This window comes from Solanum verrucosum, unplaced genomic scaffold, assembly GCF_900185275.1.
Source record: "Solanum verrucosum unplaced genomic scaffold, falcon-dt-bn FXZP01000032.1, whole genome shotgun sequence".
Lineage (NCBI taxonomy): Eukaryota > Viridiplantae > Streptophyta > Magnoliopsida > Solanales > Solanaceae > Solanum > Solanum verrucosum.
This window is the reverse complement of record NW_026020569.1, coordinates 525,165-542,356: the sequence shown is the minus strand read 5'-3', so window position 1 is coordinate 542,356 and position 17,192 is coordinate 525,165. Positions and strand designations below refer to the sequence as shown.

The window sequence follows — 17,192 nt, the reverse complement described above, 5'->3', positions numbered from 1 at the left end:
TGGATTCTGAGCTTCATCACGTCTACAATATTACTTCTTCATGTTTGTAGTCATCCTAAAAGCTCAATCTTTTCATCCTAAACACCACATACACTGGAAACCTTCCATTCCAGTCTAAAGATGGAGCAATTGCACACGGGGATGTAATCACTTTCCGCGAAATGGATTTTCCATGCGTTCAATAATGCTCCGCAGTCCAGATTCATATGTAGGGTAAAGCAGCCTCACTCCTAGTTCCGTTTTAATGCGTTTATTGGAGACTCGCTTCTCTCCCCTTGAAACGCCCTGCGGAATTAAAGACTTTGCCTCTTCAGCAGAGTTGTTGGGGCTTATGTGACCTGGCCATTTCTCCTCAACCAAGTTCCTAGCAAACTTAAATACCTGCTCTCTAGGAGCAGGATCGTCATCAACTACATTGTATATCTTCCTGAAATGCCAAACCAGACAATTAATTGATTAAGATGAAACTAAGAAGATCATTAAATAGAAAGCTGAAAAGTACCCCCATCAAAATGACCTGGAAGTTATTGCACATAGAAACCACTGGAGTAGAAGCAAATACAAAAGTGTGCTAAAAGCTTCTAATCCAGTTTTATGCAGACAAGGTATTACCAACTTCAGAGGAATGATTTAATATTATCTTGGAAATAAAGGAAGAAACATAAATCGTACATTTAAGACAATCAAATTGGATGAACAAAGAGTAGTGTTATTGAATGGGTACCCAGGAGATGGCCTCTGAATGCTGGCCTTAAGAGCCTGGCAGATGTCAGCAACGTGAATACGGGATGTATAATGCCTGGAAAATCTCATCTTCTGACCTTTAGACAGAGGCTCTTGCTTGAGAATAGTGTCAACAGCACTGCAATAAAACATTAGTAAAAGTTAGTCAGATTGCAACTAAATCAAAGAGTGCTTCATTAGACTAACTGCTGGATGCAACATATCCGGAGAAAAACAATAGTAATGTCCAATTAGAGTAAACATGTCCTCATCACAACCTTCTACCAGGACCATATATGCCACCCAATCTAAATATTTGGGCAGTGACCCTTCCATCACAAGCCAGATGTAACCATCCTTCCTCCGCTGCTATCCTTGCTTTTGCCAATTCAGTTGTCGGGTTTGGTGGAAACCTGAAATATGGTAACATATAAATCTAGGATGACTACTTCGAATGCACCAAAGAGATTCAAGTGCTTGGTTAACATAGAATTACTCTTCATCAACCAATGCACCACCAGAGTCTCCATAAACACCTAATAGTCCAAAAGGGAAACACATTTCTCAGGATCAGTAATCAATAACATACTTCGTGAATACAGTCTGTCCAAAGAAATAGTTTTACCATGTAGCAATGTGATTTAACAATACAAATGCAAAATTTCTTCCTGCAATAGTTAAAAAAGACATACCTGTTGATGACAAGTAACCAAGCCACTGGAGGTTACCATCCTTTAGTCTTTCTTTTAGCAATTCTTTATGCCGAAGCATCTGCAGTACACACAACTATTACTAGACATTCAAGCTAGTGGAAAGGTAAGTTAAAAAACTTCTCCTACAGTTTTTCATGATATCATATAGCTCCATTCCAGATTCTACAGTTACAGCGAAAGTAAGTTTTATGGCTTTGGTGCATGATTTTACCTTATTTTTTAGATTCAAAAGTAAAGAATCTTCAAATAAATGATATTGCTAACTATTGAGTATAATAGCAAAACGTAGCTAAGAAGAAGAATTCTAACACCTAAAGAAACACAAAAGAATTTTAAGATTAACAATAAGAAGAAACAAAATTATCTTCTATTCTTTTTTATCATAGTTCATTTCCATATCGTGACAAAGAAAAGGTCGTTAGGAACGTCTACAATTAACATCATCAATAAACATGTTCACATGGAAGGTCTCTACAATTAGCACGACTATGTTTGTCATATTGCTTACTATAACAGCAGCATAATACTGAGTAAATTTACCGGATCACCAACACCCAAAACTGGGGGGACGGAGATAAGAAGATGTGAGTGGAATTTCAAGATATCGAGGACATCCTGTCTGAAAGATAGAGTAGAAACACTTATCAGAACAGGGGGGAGATAGAAAGAGTGTTTCTTCTATAAAACCGCCTACAAGTATGGAGGTTGAGATATGTGACCCTACATTTACACCCTAGATCAGAAATCAATGAACACATTAGTTTGGATATAAGAAACACAACCCAACTTTGACTTTATTTGGATGAAGTAACAATTACAGCAACAGTGAGAAAAGAACTATAAATCAAAGAGACTTAATTGCTACTTAACAAAGAAAATTTATCATTCACTTCATTCATGTAAGTACTGTGTACTGTATATTTTGTTTGAAAAAGCAGTAAACACAAAAGGGAAAACCAACAACAGCTTAGGAGTTCTTGGCCATTAAAGTCTTTGCTTGACATATTCTAATTCTCTACCAATTCGAAGTTTAAACATTATCCATTTATCATTTGAAGTCACTTACCTAGTTAAACAAACACATGCTTTGCCTCTTCTCCTTTAGATTTTAAGAATTCAATTATCCTCCTGTTGTTTTCATTATACTATGTCTTTTTACTATATCACTTTCTGGCCATTTTAGCCATTGCTTAATCTCCGGTAGTAATTTTGTCATGTACAGCAAAACCCCAAGGCAGTCACTTATCCCTGTTGTGTTATTTTAGGAGGCATTCGGAAAATGACTAGTTGCATCCGAAAGGGTTGATCCATATTCAACTTTAGACAAAATTTGCAGCAACGAAGTAATTTGCTATGTTAAGAGAGTTGAGGACGAAGCTTCCTGCTTCCCACAACAGTAGAGTTATGTTCTGACCAAAGAACATATATGAATAAGAGAGATGACTGGAAAACTCACTGTGGTTCATTGGCGTCAAATATGTGAGCATGGAACCCCATTTCCTCTAATTTCGTTTTCCCGGAAGTACTAGTACAAGTTCCTGTAACTTCCCTACGCAATAAACAAATGTTAACAGCTAGCTTCTTTTCACAACTTCAACTAGTACGAAAAGAGGAAAAGGAGATCAAGGATAAGTCTTATTCACCATCCATTGCTTTTCAAATCTGCAGCCAAGAATTTTCCTATGAAACCCATTCCCAGAATGAACATTCGATTTTTCGAATCCGGGTTTTTAGTGCTCGATTCGTCACCTAGACTGCATTTAATATAGGGGGGAAACTGTGGCATTTTAATAGAGTATATTCCGGCTGTTTGACCCTGCCGGAGATGAATAACGGCCGGTTGACTTGGCAGCCGGCAAATCTCCATTCCAGATAACTCTATACTCTGAAACTTTCAGGTAGTGGTTAAAACTTAAAACAGAAGAGCAGAAGTGCTGGTCAAACAGAAAGCTCGTAAGCCCATCCCAATGCGCTTTGGGCTAATAATATATGGGCCGTATCGGTGACTTAGTGCTAATAGGCCTCAATAGAAAGCCCAAGTATAATGGTTTCAGTTTTTCTCTTCTTCAAACAACCATTACCAACCAACCAAATAGGTTTAATTGTGACATTCTTAGAAGGACATATTTCTATATTTAATAATAATTTATTTTTAAATATTTTTTAATGAAATAATTTATAATTACATAAATATTTAAAAGACTTGTATTAAATAACGAGTTTTAAACATTTTTATTTCATTCTTAAAACTGTGTATTGAATCAAATATCATCACATAATTTACGACGAAATGAGTATATTTGTGAAATTCCCCCACCCCCAAGGAACTTCTTCAAAACTTATTTCTAAAAGTTGACCAAAAGATTTGAAGGAGTCAAATTAGTAGCACAAGTAAGACAATATCTCCACTTGAATAGTTGATGCTTTAAGTCAATTTTGTTCAGCTGCTTAAAAGCTCTCCACAATGAATCCACACGCTTTCTTGCCTACAAATAATTTTCAGGTGGGCCAATTGCTCCATTTCTTTTCATTCTAGCCTAACTCTTCAATTTTCCCTCCTTATTTCTTTTTACTTATTCTGTTTCAATTTATGTGATACTTTTTATTTTTTGAGAATCAAATAATTTAAATTTGATCAAGAATTTGTGCATGAAATCTTTAATTTTTTTAAAATTAAATTTATATATTTATAAATTACATATAAAATACTATAAATCACAATAATTAATAATTCAAAATATCTATGAGACGTGACTTGAACGTCCACCTTTTTTGGATGACAAACAGAGATCACAATGTCCAAATGCACAGCCTAGATATACTATTAGTCTATGTAACAGTACAGCTCTAATAGCGATGGGTCTAGAAATCAATATTTAATCTTCAAAGGTCAACCCATCAAATTATTTGTGATTAAATATTACTCCTATATATCTCTGTGCCTCATCAATTATTCTTTTCTTACATAAAATTCCTACACGCATTTACGTTGACTTTTTCTTTTGAGACATTATTATGCCGCGTTGGTGTTTGATTATTGTCTAAAAAAATTAAAATTTCTGCTTTGCTTATATAACAAAACAACAATCTCTTGATTCCTCTGAGGTGAAAATGAATTATTCTCATCTCGTCTTTGTTTTTACCATCATTCTTGCGTATTCCTCTGTTTCAATTCTTGCACAACAGCCTTACTTTGGAGCAGGAACAAATGACTGCAACGCCCAAGATACCTCCACTTCTGCTTTTGGGTATTTATGCAATGGCGCTAACCGTACTTGCCAATCCTATTTGACCTTCAGATCTCAACCCCCTTTCAACACCGTGCCCTCAATCTCATCTCTATTGGGTGCTAACCCTTCACAGCTCTCTCAGCTCAATTCAGTTTCTCAAAATGCTACTTTTAACACCAACCAAATGGTTCTTGTTCCTGTCACTTGTTCTTGTTCAGGTCAGTTTTATCAATCAAATGCATCTTATGTTATCAGAAGGGGTGATACTTTCTTGAATATTGCAATTAATACCTTACAAGGATTGTCAACTTGTCATGCTATCAACGCGGAGAACAGTGAACAAGCTAATAATCTGGTTGTTGGTTCAAGAATTAATGTTCCTCTGCGATGTGCTTGTCCTACGCAAAACCAAACTGATAATGGTACAAATTATCTCCTTACTTATTTGATTGCTTCTGGGGAATTTGTTTCCTTCATTAGTGATAAATTTGGGCTGGATTTTAGGGCAACTCTTGCTGCTAATAGTATACCAGAAGATGCTCCTACTGTCTTACCAAATACTACTCTATTAGTTCCTTTATCGACCCCACCTTTGAGTTCCCAAGTTGCTGGACCATCTCCACCACCGCCTCCTGCGACAACATCAACACCACCACCTGCTGTCCCTGTATCGGAGAGTAGCTCGAAGAAAACTTGGATATATGTTGTGGCTGGTGTTGTTGGAGGACTTGTTGCTTTGTGTATTCTGGGGGTTGTTGTTTTCTTTTTGTTTTTCAGGAAAAAGGAAAAGAAAGCTGATCCACAGTTTGTTTCTGAAAGCTTTGAAGCTGTTGAGAAACCGTCGAATAAGAAAGTTGAAGAAGAATCAGAGGAGTTTTTGGAAAGTTTATCCAGCATAGCTCAATCTGTTAAGGTTTACAAGTTTGAAGAGGTTAAAGCAGCCACAGAAAATTTCAGTCCTACATGTTTGATTAAGGGATCTGTTTATCGGGGCACGATCAATGGGGATTTTGCTGCTATAAAGAAAATGAGTGGTGATGTATCAAAGGAAATTAATTTGTTGAGCAAAATCAATCATTTTAATCTCATTAGTCTATCGGGAATTTGTTTTCATGATGGTCACTGGTATCTTGTATATGAATATGCTGCCAATGGACCATTAAGCGATTGGATATGTCACCATAATGGTGATCAGAAGTCACTAAGTTGGGCTCAAAGAGTACAAATTTCTTTTGATGTGGCCACAGGGCTTAACTATCTTCATAGCTACACATCCCCTCCTCATGTTCACAAGGATTTAAACGGTGATAATATTCTTCTTGATGGTGATTTAAGAGCCAAGATTGCTAACTTTGGTCTAGCAAGGTCAGCGGATGGACAAGAAGGTGAGTTTGCGTTGACAAGGCATATAGTTGGGACCCAAGGTTACATGGCACCTGAGTATTTGGAGAATGGGCTAGTCTCTCCAAAGCTGGATGTCTATGCATTGGGAGTTCTGTTGCTGGAGATTCTCACTGGGAAAGAAGTTTCTGCTCTATATGAAGGCTCAAATACAAACTTGTCTGAGGTGTTGATCCCGGTGCTTCATGATGAGGATGCAAAGGAGAATTTGAGCAACTTCATTGACCCTTCTCTGCAAGGGAAGTACCCTGCAGAACTTGCCTTTGCCATGGTCAGATTGATCGATAACTGCATAATGAAAGATCCTTCGCATCGCCCTAGTACGGATGAGATTGTGCAATCTGTTTCAAGAATTATGACAGCCACACACTCATGGGAAATGTCATTTAGAACTTCAGTGTCACCACATAGATTGCCCTAGATCAATGATTGTAAGGTTTTCTTTTTGTGTTTTTTCTTTTTGGTTTTTCCTTCTTCCACGTCTAGCATGATTTGTTATGTGCATAATGTTATAACCTTGTTTATGAATTTCGAAGAGCTATGACACCATTTATCCTACATAAAAATCAGTTAAATATTTCAATCAAGCCACCTTGTGCTCTCTTACTTGTGTTCTTTCTTGCTCTGAGTAATGCATGTAGTCCTCCTCGTGTTCCATATATGTTCCAAGCGCAAACAGGTCCTGGCTTTAACCTAGCAAAAGAGAGTGGCTTCATCATAATAAAGATCCTGATAACTGGTAAACAACAGAACTAAACCTACCTTGAATCATAGATCAAGGCAGCAACTTGCTGGTTTTACCTAATAGTGACAATGGATCACTGGGCCTGTCTTTTGTTTTTGCATCTCGTATTGTTGGTAGCTATACAACTTGTGAACACAACAGGTTAAGCTGGTTTATAAAGCCATGTTGAAGCTGTAGAATCAACTGAACGCCAATTAAGTATAAAAAAAAAGCTGACTGATTGAAGGAATATACCTGTATGTTCCCACTGATGCCACAATATTGAACTAGTCTAGCCGTCTGAAAACTAATTATTAATAACATCATCTTTGAGTTCTGGAATTCGTTGGTCAAGAACCATGAAGTATTAGAAGGCTTTTGCACATGATGATGATGGCATAGGTATGTGATCAACAAGATGAAAGTGGAAACATTGACTTGTAGCATTCAAATCCAATGATTGAATACATATCTGGGGCAAAATGAAGGCAGGGCCGGCTGGTTATTTATTTAATTTAATCTGACTTGACTTTGTTCAAAAAGGACAACAGGCTAGTGGTTGTTATTATTGTTATTATTTTTTGGGCCCTCGAATAGAAAGCAAATACCTGTGGGATAACGTGATTAATGTATATTCGAGCTTCTTGTAATTGAATGATTTATGACTGGTATATTAAGTTGTGATCATTTTGGACTAAGATCCGGTTAACTGCAGCAATATGGATAATGAGGATTCAAATAGCCAATCACTATTTAAAAAAAAAGGATTCAAATAGCCGATCAAACTTGCATAGAATTGAGCATAGTAGGAGTTGTTACTGTTTATATTAAGTTGTGATCAAGTTAGAGTCTGCTATCTTAGTTTGCTTTAGTAAAATAATTCCTTGTGGCATCTAGAGATTTCAATTTTCAGGATAAACTATGAATTATTATGGACGGCATCTTAATAAGCAGTTGCATCTGAGTTTCTTGCAAGACTGTATAAAACAGAAATTACACGCTAGACCTGCTCATCAAGCAAGGTCAATAGTTGATGATACAATACATACTGCCTTAGAGAATGACATGAATCGCCGTTTTGAAACTTCACGTTTATGCTAATTGTTTAATAGTTAAATGTGGAAAGCTCCAATGGTTGTTAGAAGAAAATGTCGTTTAACTAGAATATTGTTTCATTTCATAAGTGGTCTGCATCAATGTGGTGGCTTCATATTGTCAATGACATATGATGTTTGACTTTACATTGAAGAATATTTTGTGTTCATTTGAATTACACTGGCCATAAGGGCATGTACCTCAACTTTCTCAGCTGCCATTGGGTAACTCTGAGACAATAGCATACCATGGGTGATTTTCCGCTTATCTTTTTCATAAGTTTCATCGTTTTAGCTTCAAAGGTCTATGCCCAACAAAATTATTCAGGCAATACTGTCATGAGTTGTAAAGGAACCAATGAAACAGGAACTACTGCTTCTTTTCTCTATTCTTGCAATGGTGAAAAGTTCTCCTGTCCATCATTCCTGATTTTTAGATCAGATTCTCCTTATAATTCTGTTTCTTCCATCTCAAAACTCCTATCTTCGAACCCTGATGATATTGTCCACATCAACAATATCTCAAGGTCTAAAATATTGGATCAGAATCAAGAAGTTATAGTTCCAGTAAATTGTTCATGTTCAGGTCAATACTATCAGGCTGACACCTCTTATGTTATACGAAGCAAATTTGATACCTATTTTCGCATCGCAAACAGCACGTATCAGGGGTTATCTACTTGCAGTGCTCTTATGCATGAAAATGTCTACATTGCACTGGATCTGTTTCCAGGTCTAAATTTGCGGGTACCACTCAGATGTGCCTGTCCTACAAGGGATCAGTCAAGAAATGGAGTGAAATATCTGGTGACTCATTTGGTTACATGGGGGGACAACGTTTCTAGCATTAGCGCGCAGTTCAGTGTCAGTAGTCAAAGTATAGCATATGCAAATGGATTATCTGAAAATTCAGTTCTTTATCCTTTCACAACAATACTGATTCCTCTGCCAAAAGAACCTTCAAGCTCCCAAACAAGGACTATTAAGACAGCACACACTGAAATATTTTACCCTTCAAGGCACAAAATATCATACCGCAGTCTTTTCATTGGGGTAGGAACTGGTGTATCCCTTGCAGTCCTCTGTTTTATCTTGTTCATTGTCTTAAAATATAAGAAGGAAAACAAAAGAGGTGAAATACTTGGGAACCGAAGACAAGGGAAACAAACAAGGAATTTGCCAGAACATGTCCTGGAAAGTATTGTTGGTGAAGGTCAAATGATTAAAGTGTATGAATTCGAAGAACTGGTGGCTGCAACTGAAAACTTCAGCTCGCGAAAAAAAATTGGTAATTGTGTTTATAAAGGGGTCCTTCGAGGAAAACTGATGGCCATCAAGGAGACGCGGACAGACATATCAAAGGAGGTTAAATTCCTTGCAAAGATCAACCATTTCAATTTAATTAGCCTCACTGGTGTCTGTAAGCATCACCAACTATCCTATCTTGTTTTTGAGTTCATGGAAAATGGATCTTTAAATGAATGGCTTTTCAAGGATGATAACCCCGAGGCTCAGAGCTGGAACTGCAGAATTCGTATTGCCTTAGATATCGCTGATGGTCTAGATTATATTCATAACTTCACAGCTCCAGCTTATGTGCATAATAACATTAGTAGTAACAGTATCTTACTTAACAGACATCTAAGGGCCAAGATTTCAAATTTTAGCCTGGCGCGGTCAGCAAACAATGAGGGAAAGGAAAGTTCATCTATGAAGTTCGTCAAGGGAAACAATGGCTACTTGGCACCAGAGTACATTGAAACTGGCCAGGTTACTCCCAAGGTAGATATCTATGCATTTGGAATCGTTTTGTTGGAGATTATTACAGGAAAAGGGGCTGCTTTTGAGCAGGATGGAAAAGAAGTACTCTTGTCAGAGACAGTGCTTGAAAGTATGGATAAAGAATCTAAAATTCAAGAACTCGAAGATCCAAGGCTACAAATTAAGCACCCGCTTGGTTACATAATTCAACAAACTGATCTCGTTCTTCGATTGGTGAAATTATCTGCAGCATGCTTGACGATGGAACCTGAAAGAAGACCAAGTGCAACTGAAATAATATCTACCTTAATCAAAATCCAGACAGATATACAAAACTAGAGAACTTGTGAACAAAATGAATAAGTGTTTATATGTTACGTTCATACATATTGTCCCAACAGTAAACTTTTGTTTCTTAAATGTAAAGTTAAGACTTAGTTGTGGCTTCTGTACTACTGTTCATTTAGTCCCCCTTTCCTTCCTTTTCTCTTTTCTTAGTTTTCTCTCAATGGGCTCTGACTCCCAAAATATTAATTCTTGATGGATGCCATTCAACAAAATATACAACATCAACTGTTTCAGCTGCAAAACACATGCAGAGAATAACCAGACACGAGGACTGCAATATGCAGTAAATTGTGGAGAGAGCTCATCGTTCCATGCATCTATTATGTTACTATAGCTTTGTTTGTATGATTCTCTATTGTCATATATGAATCCTCTCTGTCCGCTTAGCTCAATCTAATGAATTTAGTGATTCATTATAGTTAAAACTATTTTTACAATGACCCGCCATCCTAGTGCAATCCTCCTCTTATCTTCTAACTTAGAACAAGCTATGTGAAACTAACACAGTTGAAGTAAGCTGAAGAAGTAAATCAACCAAAAATGTTCTCTGAATAAGATGAAAAATAAGAGAATACCACCATATAATTACAGGAGCAGGCAAACACAATACAACGCCATATAATTGCAGGAGCATGCAAATAAGATATAATTGGTGCTGCTTCATACATTACATGGAGTCAATTAGGCCTATATGATCAATCTTCCTCTTCTCCACGACAAAAATGAAACACCTTTTGGTGGACAATAAGAAAGGTAGATACTTGTGCATCAATATGTTTGGATTTCCTTTATATGAATAAGTATACAACTTGAAGCAGACACAAGTGTATTAAACGTATCTGCATCTTATTGCTGCATTTACTCTTTATATTTTGATTATTGTGTAATGATTATAATTGTATGTGCTATGTGGTCCTAACAAAACTAGTATAGAAGGTTTGTTTAGAACATCCGCATTGAAGTGGAAACACTCGGAATGACTGAATATTTTAACACGGGTAGGTTCCTGTAAGCCGGATGTGATCAAGTGTCGTCTTGAGGCCATACTTGAGCACTGCCTTATTACCTTCTCTGAATCCATCCCCATAAGCTGCTGATGTATCTGATTCAATCTGGTGCTTAAAAAAATCACCCAGTTTCTTCTCAAAGTCGGAGCGTTTCCCTTTCTTTGATGAAGTAGATGGTGATGAAGATGATGATGAGGATGCAGATGTAGATGCAGAAGTTGAAGTACTACCAGAACCAGCTATAATTTCTGAGTCCAACCACATGTGAGCTAAAACTTGGCAGATACCTTCTTCCACTTCTGGACTTAAACTCGGATAACCTAATAATCATTTAAATAGAGAACATATCTTCAGAATCTTAACATATAAACAGATATCTCATTCAAGTGTTATCAAAATAAAAGATCCACCTTTAAGCCGCAGCCATGCATGCATCATTTCATGAGCCAGAATTGAACCAGTCAATAACCTGGAAAAGTCTTAGTTATGAGTAAATTTGTCTTCAGAAAGAGTGAAGCAAGAATTTTTTTATGAGGTATGACTTTTAGACCATTCTATTAAGCATGAAAGAAGTGTGACATTTATTACCTAGGAAGACCATACAAGATTAGAATAGCTGTCACTTCACATTGTCGAATTAACCTGTGAGGCTCCGTAAACATATCCAAAATCCGATAACCACCAATCCGTGGTCGCTTTGAAATCTGAAATGTTTGTTTGAATCAAGACATATTTCATTTTGAACAGTATATGGCCATTAAGGAAAGTGCAGAAAAAGGGAAGACTCATACACTGCTAATGGTCTGTTCTTCCGACAGGCATAGTCCTCGAGTCTCAGGCATGTGATGATGACCCTATCAAGACAAAAAAAAAAATGGAAGTTGGATGTAAGGTAACAGCTTTCTGGGCCTGTGATTGTGTAGTGTCTTAAGAAATGGATAATTCTGAACAGAACTCTCACATTCTTTTCTCCTTCCATCGCTTCATTTAATGCTTGTCTTTCAACTAGAAGCAAAGGAATTTGCTGCTCTACTTTCATATTTAAACCTTCATAAAATTCTTGTATCTCAAGATAAAGGGGTTGACATTCATGAGTGTCCATTATTGAAGAGTCCAAGCACTCTAGACACAGCTTCCTACCATCTTCAAGTATCAGATATCTGGCATCTACGGGCTAAAAAAACAAGAAATCCTAACATTATTCAACAAGAACAAGAAAGAAAGAAAAAAATGTCTCAGGTTGTGACATATATTCAGGTTTTATAATAATCCTATTTGTTCTGCTAATCTTTAAAGACATATATGCACTTAAAAGAAATGTAACAATAGTTAGTAGCAGCAGCTAACCTCCATTCTCTCACAACTGCAACAACGAGGCGTCCCATCAGTTTCATGTGATGGGCAATACTTCTGAAGCCAGAAAGGATGAGCCCTATATTCAATTAGACCAGCCGGATTTGTTGGAATCTAAGCACATAGAAGTAAAGGCAAAATACAAAAAATATGGTTAGTCATATTTTACCAGACGATGAAGCTGTTGGATGCAGTAAAGTTCACAGTGCAATACCACGATAACAAAATGTCGATCTAAACAAAAATGAATGAACACTTACAAAGTTCTTGCAAACATCACATTTTGGGTGATGTTGTTCCTTGTAGCATGATTTATGGTATGGACGGTTATCTAACATTGAAAACTGTAAAAGACAAGAAATGAATTGCTTTTATATTCAATAAGTCAAGGTAATTACTGAAAGCACCATGGGATAAAAATCTATTCAAGTAAATTTGACTACATTTAGACCTCATAGTCAGAAATTGGTTGATTGCAACCATGGCAACGGAAACATTCTGGATGCCAAACAGCTCCCATGCAACTTAAATATCTTCCCTGTCCAATTTCGGCATTGCAACCGGCACAAACCCTACACTCAGACACATCAGTACAAGGATATGATAAGAAAAAAAAAATTACAACTCAATTAAGAGAGAAAATAGTCAAAATTCTTCTGTTACAGAAGAATAAAAGAGGTGTTACCTATACCCATACGGAAACGAGTATGATACTGGTGGAAAGGGACTTCCATAATCATATCGAGGTGGTGGTGGTGGTGGTGGAGACGACTCCACATTCAAACTTTCCTGAAGGGCCTTGGCGAGAGCCTCGTCTTCCTCCAAATGGGGTTCACTCTCTATTAGGTAGCAGCAGAAGATTAGGATACACATTGATTAGCAATTAAGCACCAATATACTAGAGCTCTATAAAACATTACAGACTAACCTAGATACTATAACCCCTAAATCCACAATTACCCTGGCCAAAGACGCAACAGTAAATAAGTCCTATTACATCAAACCATGCTTGACAAAAACATCATTTTTTTCTGATTGATTCTGCATTTATAACCACACAAATTCTCAAAAAGAAAGAAAAAAATTAGGACAAGAGTTGCAGATTTATGCAAACACAACAATCTCAATAAGGCGAGTGTTGGACAAATACTTCATATATAGCATACAATTCTATAATGAAGTCAGTGAAAAACTTGTCGAGTGAAGAAAAACAGAAAACTTCGTCATTGTTTACCTTATTATTTATTCATCAGATGATCTAGACTAGAAATCAATCTTTATAAAATGGAAGACATTCATATTAAATCCTAGTAATGCTACTTACCGATTACTTTTTTCCCTTTCTGATCCTCTTCTGCTAGAGAAAGTGCAATGGCCCGATCAATTTCTTCTTTATCAAAATCTGACAATTCATCCTACACTCAGTCCGTATTATCATATTCAGTTAGCAAGGGAAAGACTTAATTAAAAGCTAGAACTTTGAGAGCATTTTCTCAGCAACATAGCCTGGGAAAATGCTCATTTTGTAATGCACCAAGCAACTGTTAGAAAACACAGAACAACTTAAAAGCAATTAGCAATAGAATCACTGATTACCACTGATGTAGTTGGTCCATCCCAAGTAGTACTGTCCTCATACCCTCCATGATATTGTCCTCCTTCATGCCCCGAATGATATTGCCCTCCATCGTAGCCCCCATGATATTGCCCACCCTCATAACCCCCATGGTATTGTCCACCAGAGATCCTGTGTGTGGAACCTCCAAATATCTTTTCTAACCAACCCATAACACACGATTGCCTGTCCCTGGTGTACAACAACAACAACAACTATACCTCAATCCCAAACAAGTTGGAGTTGGCTATATGAATCCAACAGTGGTGTGTAGGCAATAAACACCTGCAAAGCCAAATAAGGATATTTATTAGGTACTGCTTGTGGACTGGATCATCTGTATCTGCTAGCAAACTCAAACTGATCCTATAAATAACAAAACTAACATGAACAAAAATTAGTCGAATGAATGATCAAGAAAATCACAAAAAAAAGATAAGGTAGCATCTGAATACTACAGTTAATTCAACATGACTACTAACAGAACAGATAATCAGCTGAGGAAAACGACAATCTTCTGGAAAATTGTAATAAACAAGTTGCCCCATGGAAACTCATCAGTACAAAATAATGACCACCCACCAACCGTCACAAAGACAACCGACTATTCATTTGGGGTCTAATTACCAGACCATAGAAAAACATTTGAATTACTATGATCCAAGTTAAAGAAACAGTAAAAAAGTGATTATATGTTTGGAGTCTCACTTCCAAATGAATCAGCACAAGTTGAAGTACAAAGCATCAAATTTCAGTTTGAAGGTAGGTCATGCCCCAAGAACTGGAGATGACACGAAAGATACCCATATCCCCACCATCATCATTCCACACAAGAATTAAAACTTGGCAAAATTACAAAACAGAGGTTCAGAGGAACATTCTAGTGGAAGTGTGAATAAGTTAAAAAAAAAAAAGGTAAGCCAGAAAAGGAGAAACCAAATGAAAGGAATTGAATTCCACCCAAAATATAAGCCCAAAGTTTTTGTCAAAGAAGAGTAATTAGATCGGCGAAAATTGAATGAAAGGGGTTATGAGAAAAGTTTCATTATTTCAAAAATTGGAAAAAGTTTTGGTGCTTTTCTTGGAAGGTGGGAACTTTGTACCATTGATTTGGTATCATCAGTCCACAATATGTCAAAACCCCATTAACTTAACTGCTAAACTTTTTCAAAAAAAATGCGTCAGCAGAGAAAGAGAAGACCATTTTTGAGGGGTCACTGTTGAATCTTTTGGCCTTTTTCTCCAAGTGGGAACTCAACAGTGAACTTGATTAGTAAGTGTTGCAATTTTTATTATTTGCTGTGTGTTTTCTGGTAAAAAGAATGAAATTACTTAATCGTATTTTGAATGGGAGTTTAAGGATGTGTGGCAGGTGGGAAGTACAAATCCGAGCTGAGAAAATTGACAAGTGGCCAAATAAAAATCTCATCTATCTTTGCTTAAACTTCTGACACCAAGTGACTGTCTACTTTGTATTGTCCTATAAAAATCAATTTTCCCTTTTCCAAACTTTAGAAAAAAACATTTCACCTGCTCTGTTTTCATCATTACTTTAAAAACATTCAGTTACTTTATTACTTCTCCATGTTGCACGTAATAATAACCGAACCAAGTTGAATTACCTACACTTGAGTTATTTTGGTAAAATTTTCTGAACTTTCAATGTAAACCAATTTTTTTGAATTATCTTTACCTAGTGAGATGATTTTAAACTTTTGATTATTATCCAATTCATAATTTTCTAGGGAAGGAAATTCAATTATGCCCCTTATTATGGTCTACTATTCCTATTAGGTAAACTAATCGGTGAAACCTAGATTTTTTGTAAAAATCACTTTTTTTTATTGAAATTTGAATTTTGTTCCCTAATGATTTTCACCTATTTTATTGAACAGCGGCCACACCCTCAACTGTCGATCAGAAGGTTATAATTAAAAATGTTAATCTTCAAATTCGACTTATATTTCCTTTTATGGATTATTAACTACGTTAAAAGTGTTGGAAAATTATATGCACAATATATTAAAATCATATTACTTATATAAATAATAGACAACATATATGTTTATCCTAGAATACATACAATCATGCTAGAAAACATAAACTTTCTGAAATTTAATTCATGAATTACCTCTTGAAGCGTGAGCAGATAGATACCTTCAATCGAATCCACAAGTTAAACTGACCTTTAAGTGAATCCACAAGTTAGACATCAATTCTATGTCTTCTAATCCCAAGTTCACATGTAACTCTCTCAATACTTGGATCATATACAAAACTTATTATCTTTCTAGGTAAGAAGAAACCCGCTAAGATTTCTTCCAAGTCCAAAAGCAAGAAGAAAACTCACGTTATTCTTGAAAACCAAGAAACCCACTCCATCCCTTTTTCCCTTAAAATAGGATTTTGAATTCTAGCTAAATATGGATTAGTAGCACTGAATTAATTACTGAGGCTTCATTGAAATATTTTCAAATAATTAATTTGAATTATTCATACCCTAACAAATTGCAAATCATTCCACTAGTAAATTCATAATTGCACTTTATTAATTATATTTCAAAAAATTTCATTAAACGCTTATGTAAGTTAAGATTACATATATTAATCAATAAATTAAATTACTGACGAATTTCATTCAAGATTGATATTCACTTTAAATGCTTCCCGTGTTTATTTATTTTATTTTAACATTTAATTCAGATAAAATAAGACATTTTAAGATCAAAAAATGAAATTAAATTCAAATTTATAATAATACTTTATTTAGTTAAAGGTATTCAAAATTAATTATGAATATTTCACCTTATTCTATCGACCTAAAAAATTGTTTAATAATTATAATCTCAAGATAATTTATCTCACTAACCAAACTATCCTTTTATTTATCGATAGCCTTATATAGGGAACCGACTTATGTTTCAGTGATGTCAAAGTATTGTTCGTTCTGTTACTCTGCCTTACAATACTCCTATTTACTATTTTCGGAAAAGAGTGCTTTGTATTCGTGTAACTTTCATTTATGGATGTTTTTTAGTTTCCTTTTTATATTAGTTTGAATTATCGGAAAATGAAATTCTATTTAAGGAAATATTTTGCTAATTGTATTACACTTCATTTATTTGTTTGTTGGGAGTTAGGGATGAAAACAATGTTTCAGCTTAAATTATGAATAATAATAACCATAAATAAAGTCAAGTGGTCCTCTCTCAGTTCCATTTTA

General features: G+C 35.8%; 4 protein-coding genes across 4 annotated transcripts; 2 read left to right on the top strand and 2 right to left on the bottom strand.

Annotated features, from left to right (window-relative positions):
- Window positions 1-84: 84 nt before the first annotated feature.
- Window positions 85-3,303, bottom strand: LOC125810797 (uncharacterized). Its single transcript, XM_049490287.1, has 8 exons — window positions 3,080-3,303; window positions 2,893-2,985; window positions 1,977-2,055; window positions 1,416-1,494; window positions 1,220-1,259; window positions 1,002-1,136; window positions 725-862; window positions 85-427 (listed from the first exon to the last, which is right to left on the bottom strand). Exons 1-8 carry the CDS (start codon window positions 3,301-3,303, stop codon window positions 148-150), a joined length of 1,068 nt encoding a protein of 355 aa, XP_049346244.1. The 3' UTR covers window positions 85-147.
- A 1,048-nt stretch (window positions 3,304-4,351) lies between these two features.
- Window positions 4,352-6,654, top strand: LOC125810768 (lysM domain receptor-like kinase 4). The gene has a single exon (XM_049490258.1). It carries the CDS (start codon window positions 4,548-4,550, stop codon window positions 6,486-6,488), a length of 1,941 nt encoding a protein of 646 aa, XP_049346215.1. The 5' UTR covers window positions 4,352-4,547; the 3' UTR covers window positions 6,489-6,654.
- Window positions 6,655-8,091: 1,437 nt separating this feature from the next.
- Window positions 8,092-9,985, top strand: LOC125810771 (protein LYK5-like). The gene has a single exon (XM_049490260.1). The coding sequence runs from the start codon at window positions 8,135-8,137 to the stop codon at window positions 9,983-9,985; it is 1,851 nt and encodes a 616-aa protein (XP_049346217.1). The 5' UTR covers window positions 8,092-8,134.
- An 834-nt stretch (window positions 9,986-10,819) lies between these two features.
- Window positions 10,820-14,247, bottom strand: LOC125810779 (protein DA1-related 1-like). Its single transcript, XM_049490267.1, has 11 exons — window positions 13,951-14,247; window positions 13,679-13,769; window positions 13,040-13,193; window positions 12,806-12,926; window positions 12,615-12,698; window positions 12,349-12,468; window positions 11,963-12,175; window positions 11,793-11,855; window positions 11,590-11,705; window positions 11,412-11,470; window positions 10,820-11,321 (listed from the first exon to the last, which is right to left on the bottom strand). The coding sequence occupies exons 1-11, from the start codon at window positions 14,140-14,142 to the stop codon at window positions 10,984-10,986; spliced, it is 1,551 nt and encodes a 516-aa protein (XP_049346224.1). The 5' UTR covers window positions 14,143-14,247; the 3' UTR covers window positions 10,820-10,983.
- Window positions 14,248-17,192: the final 2,945 nt, after the last annotated feature.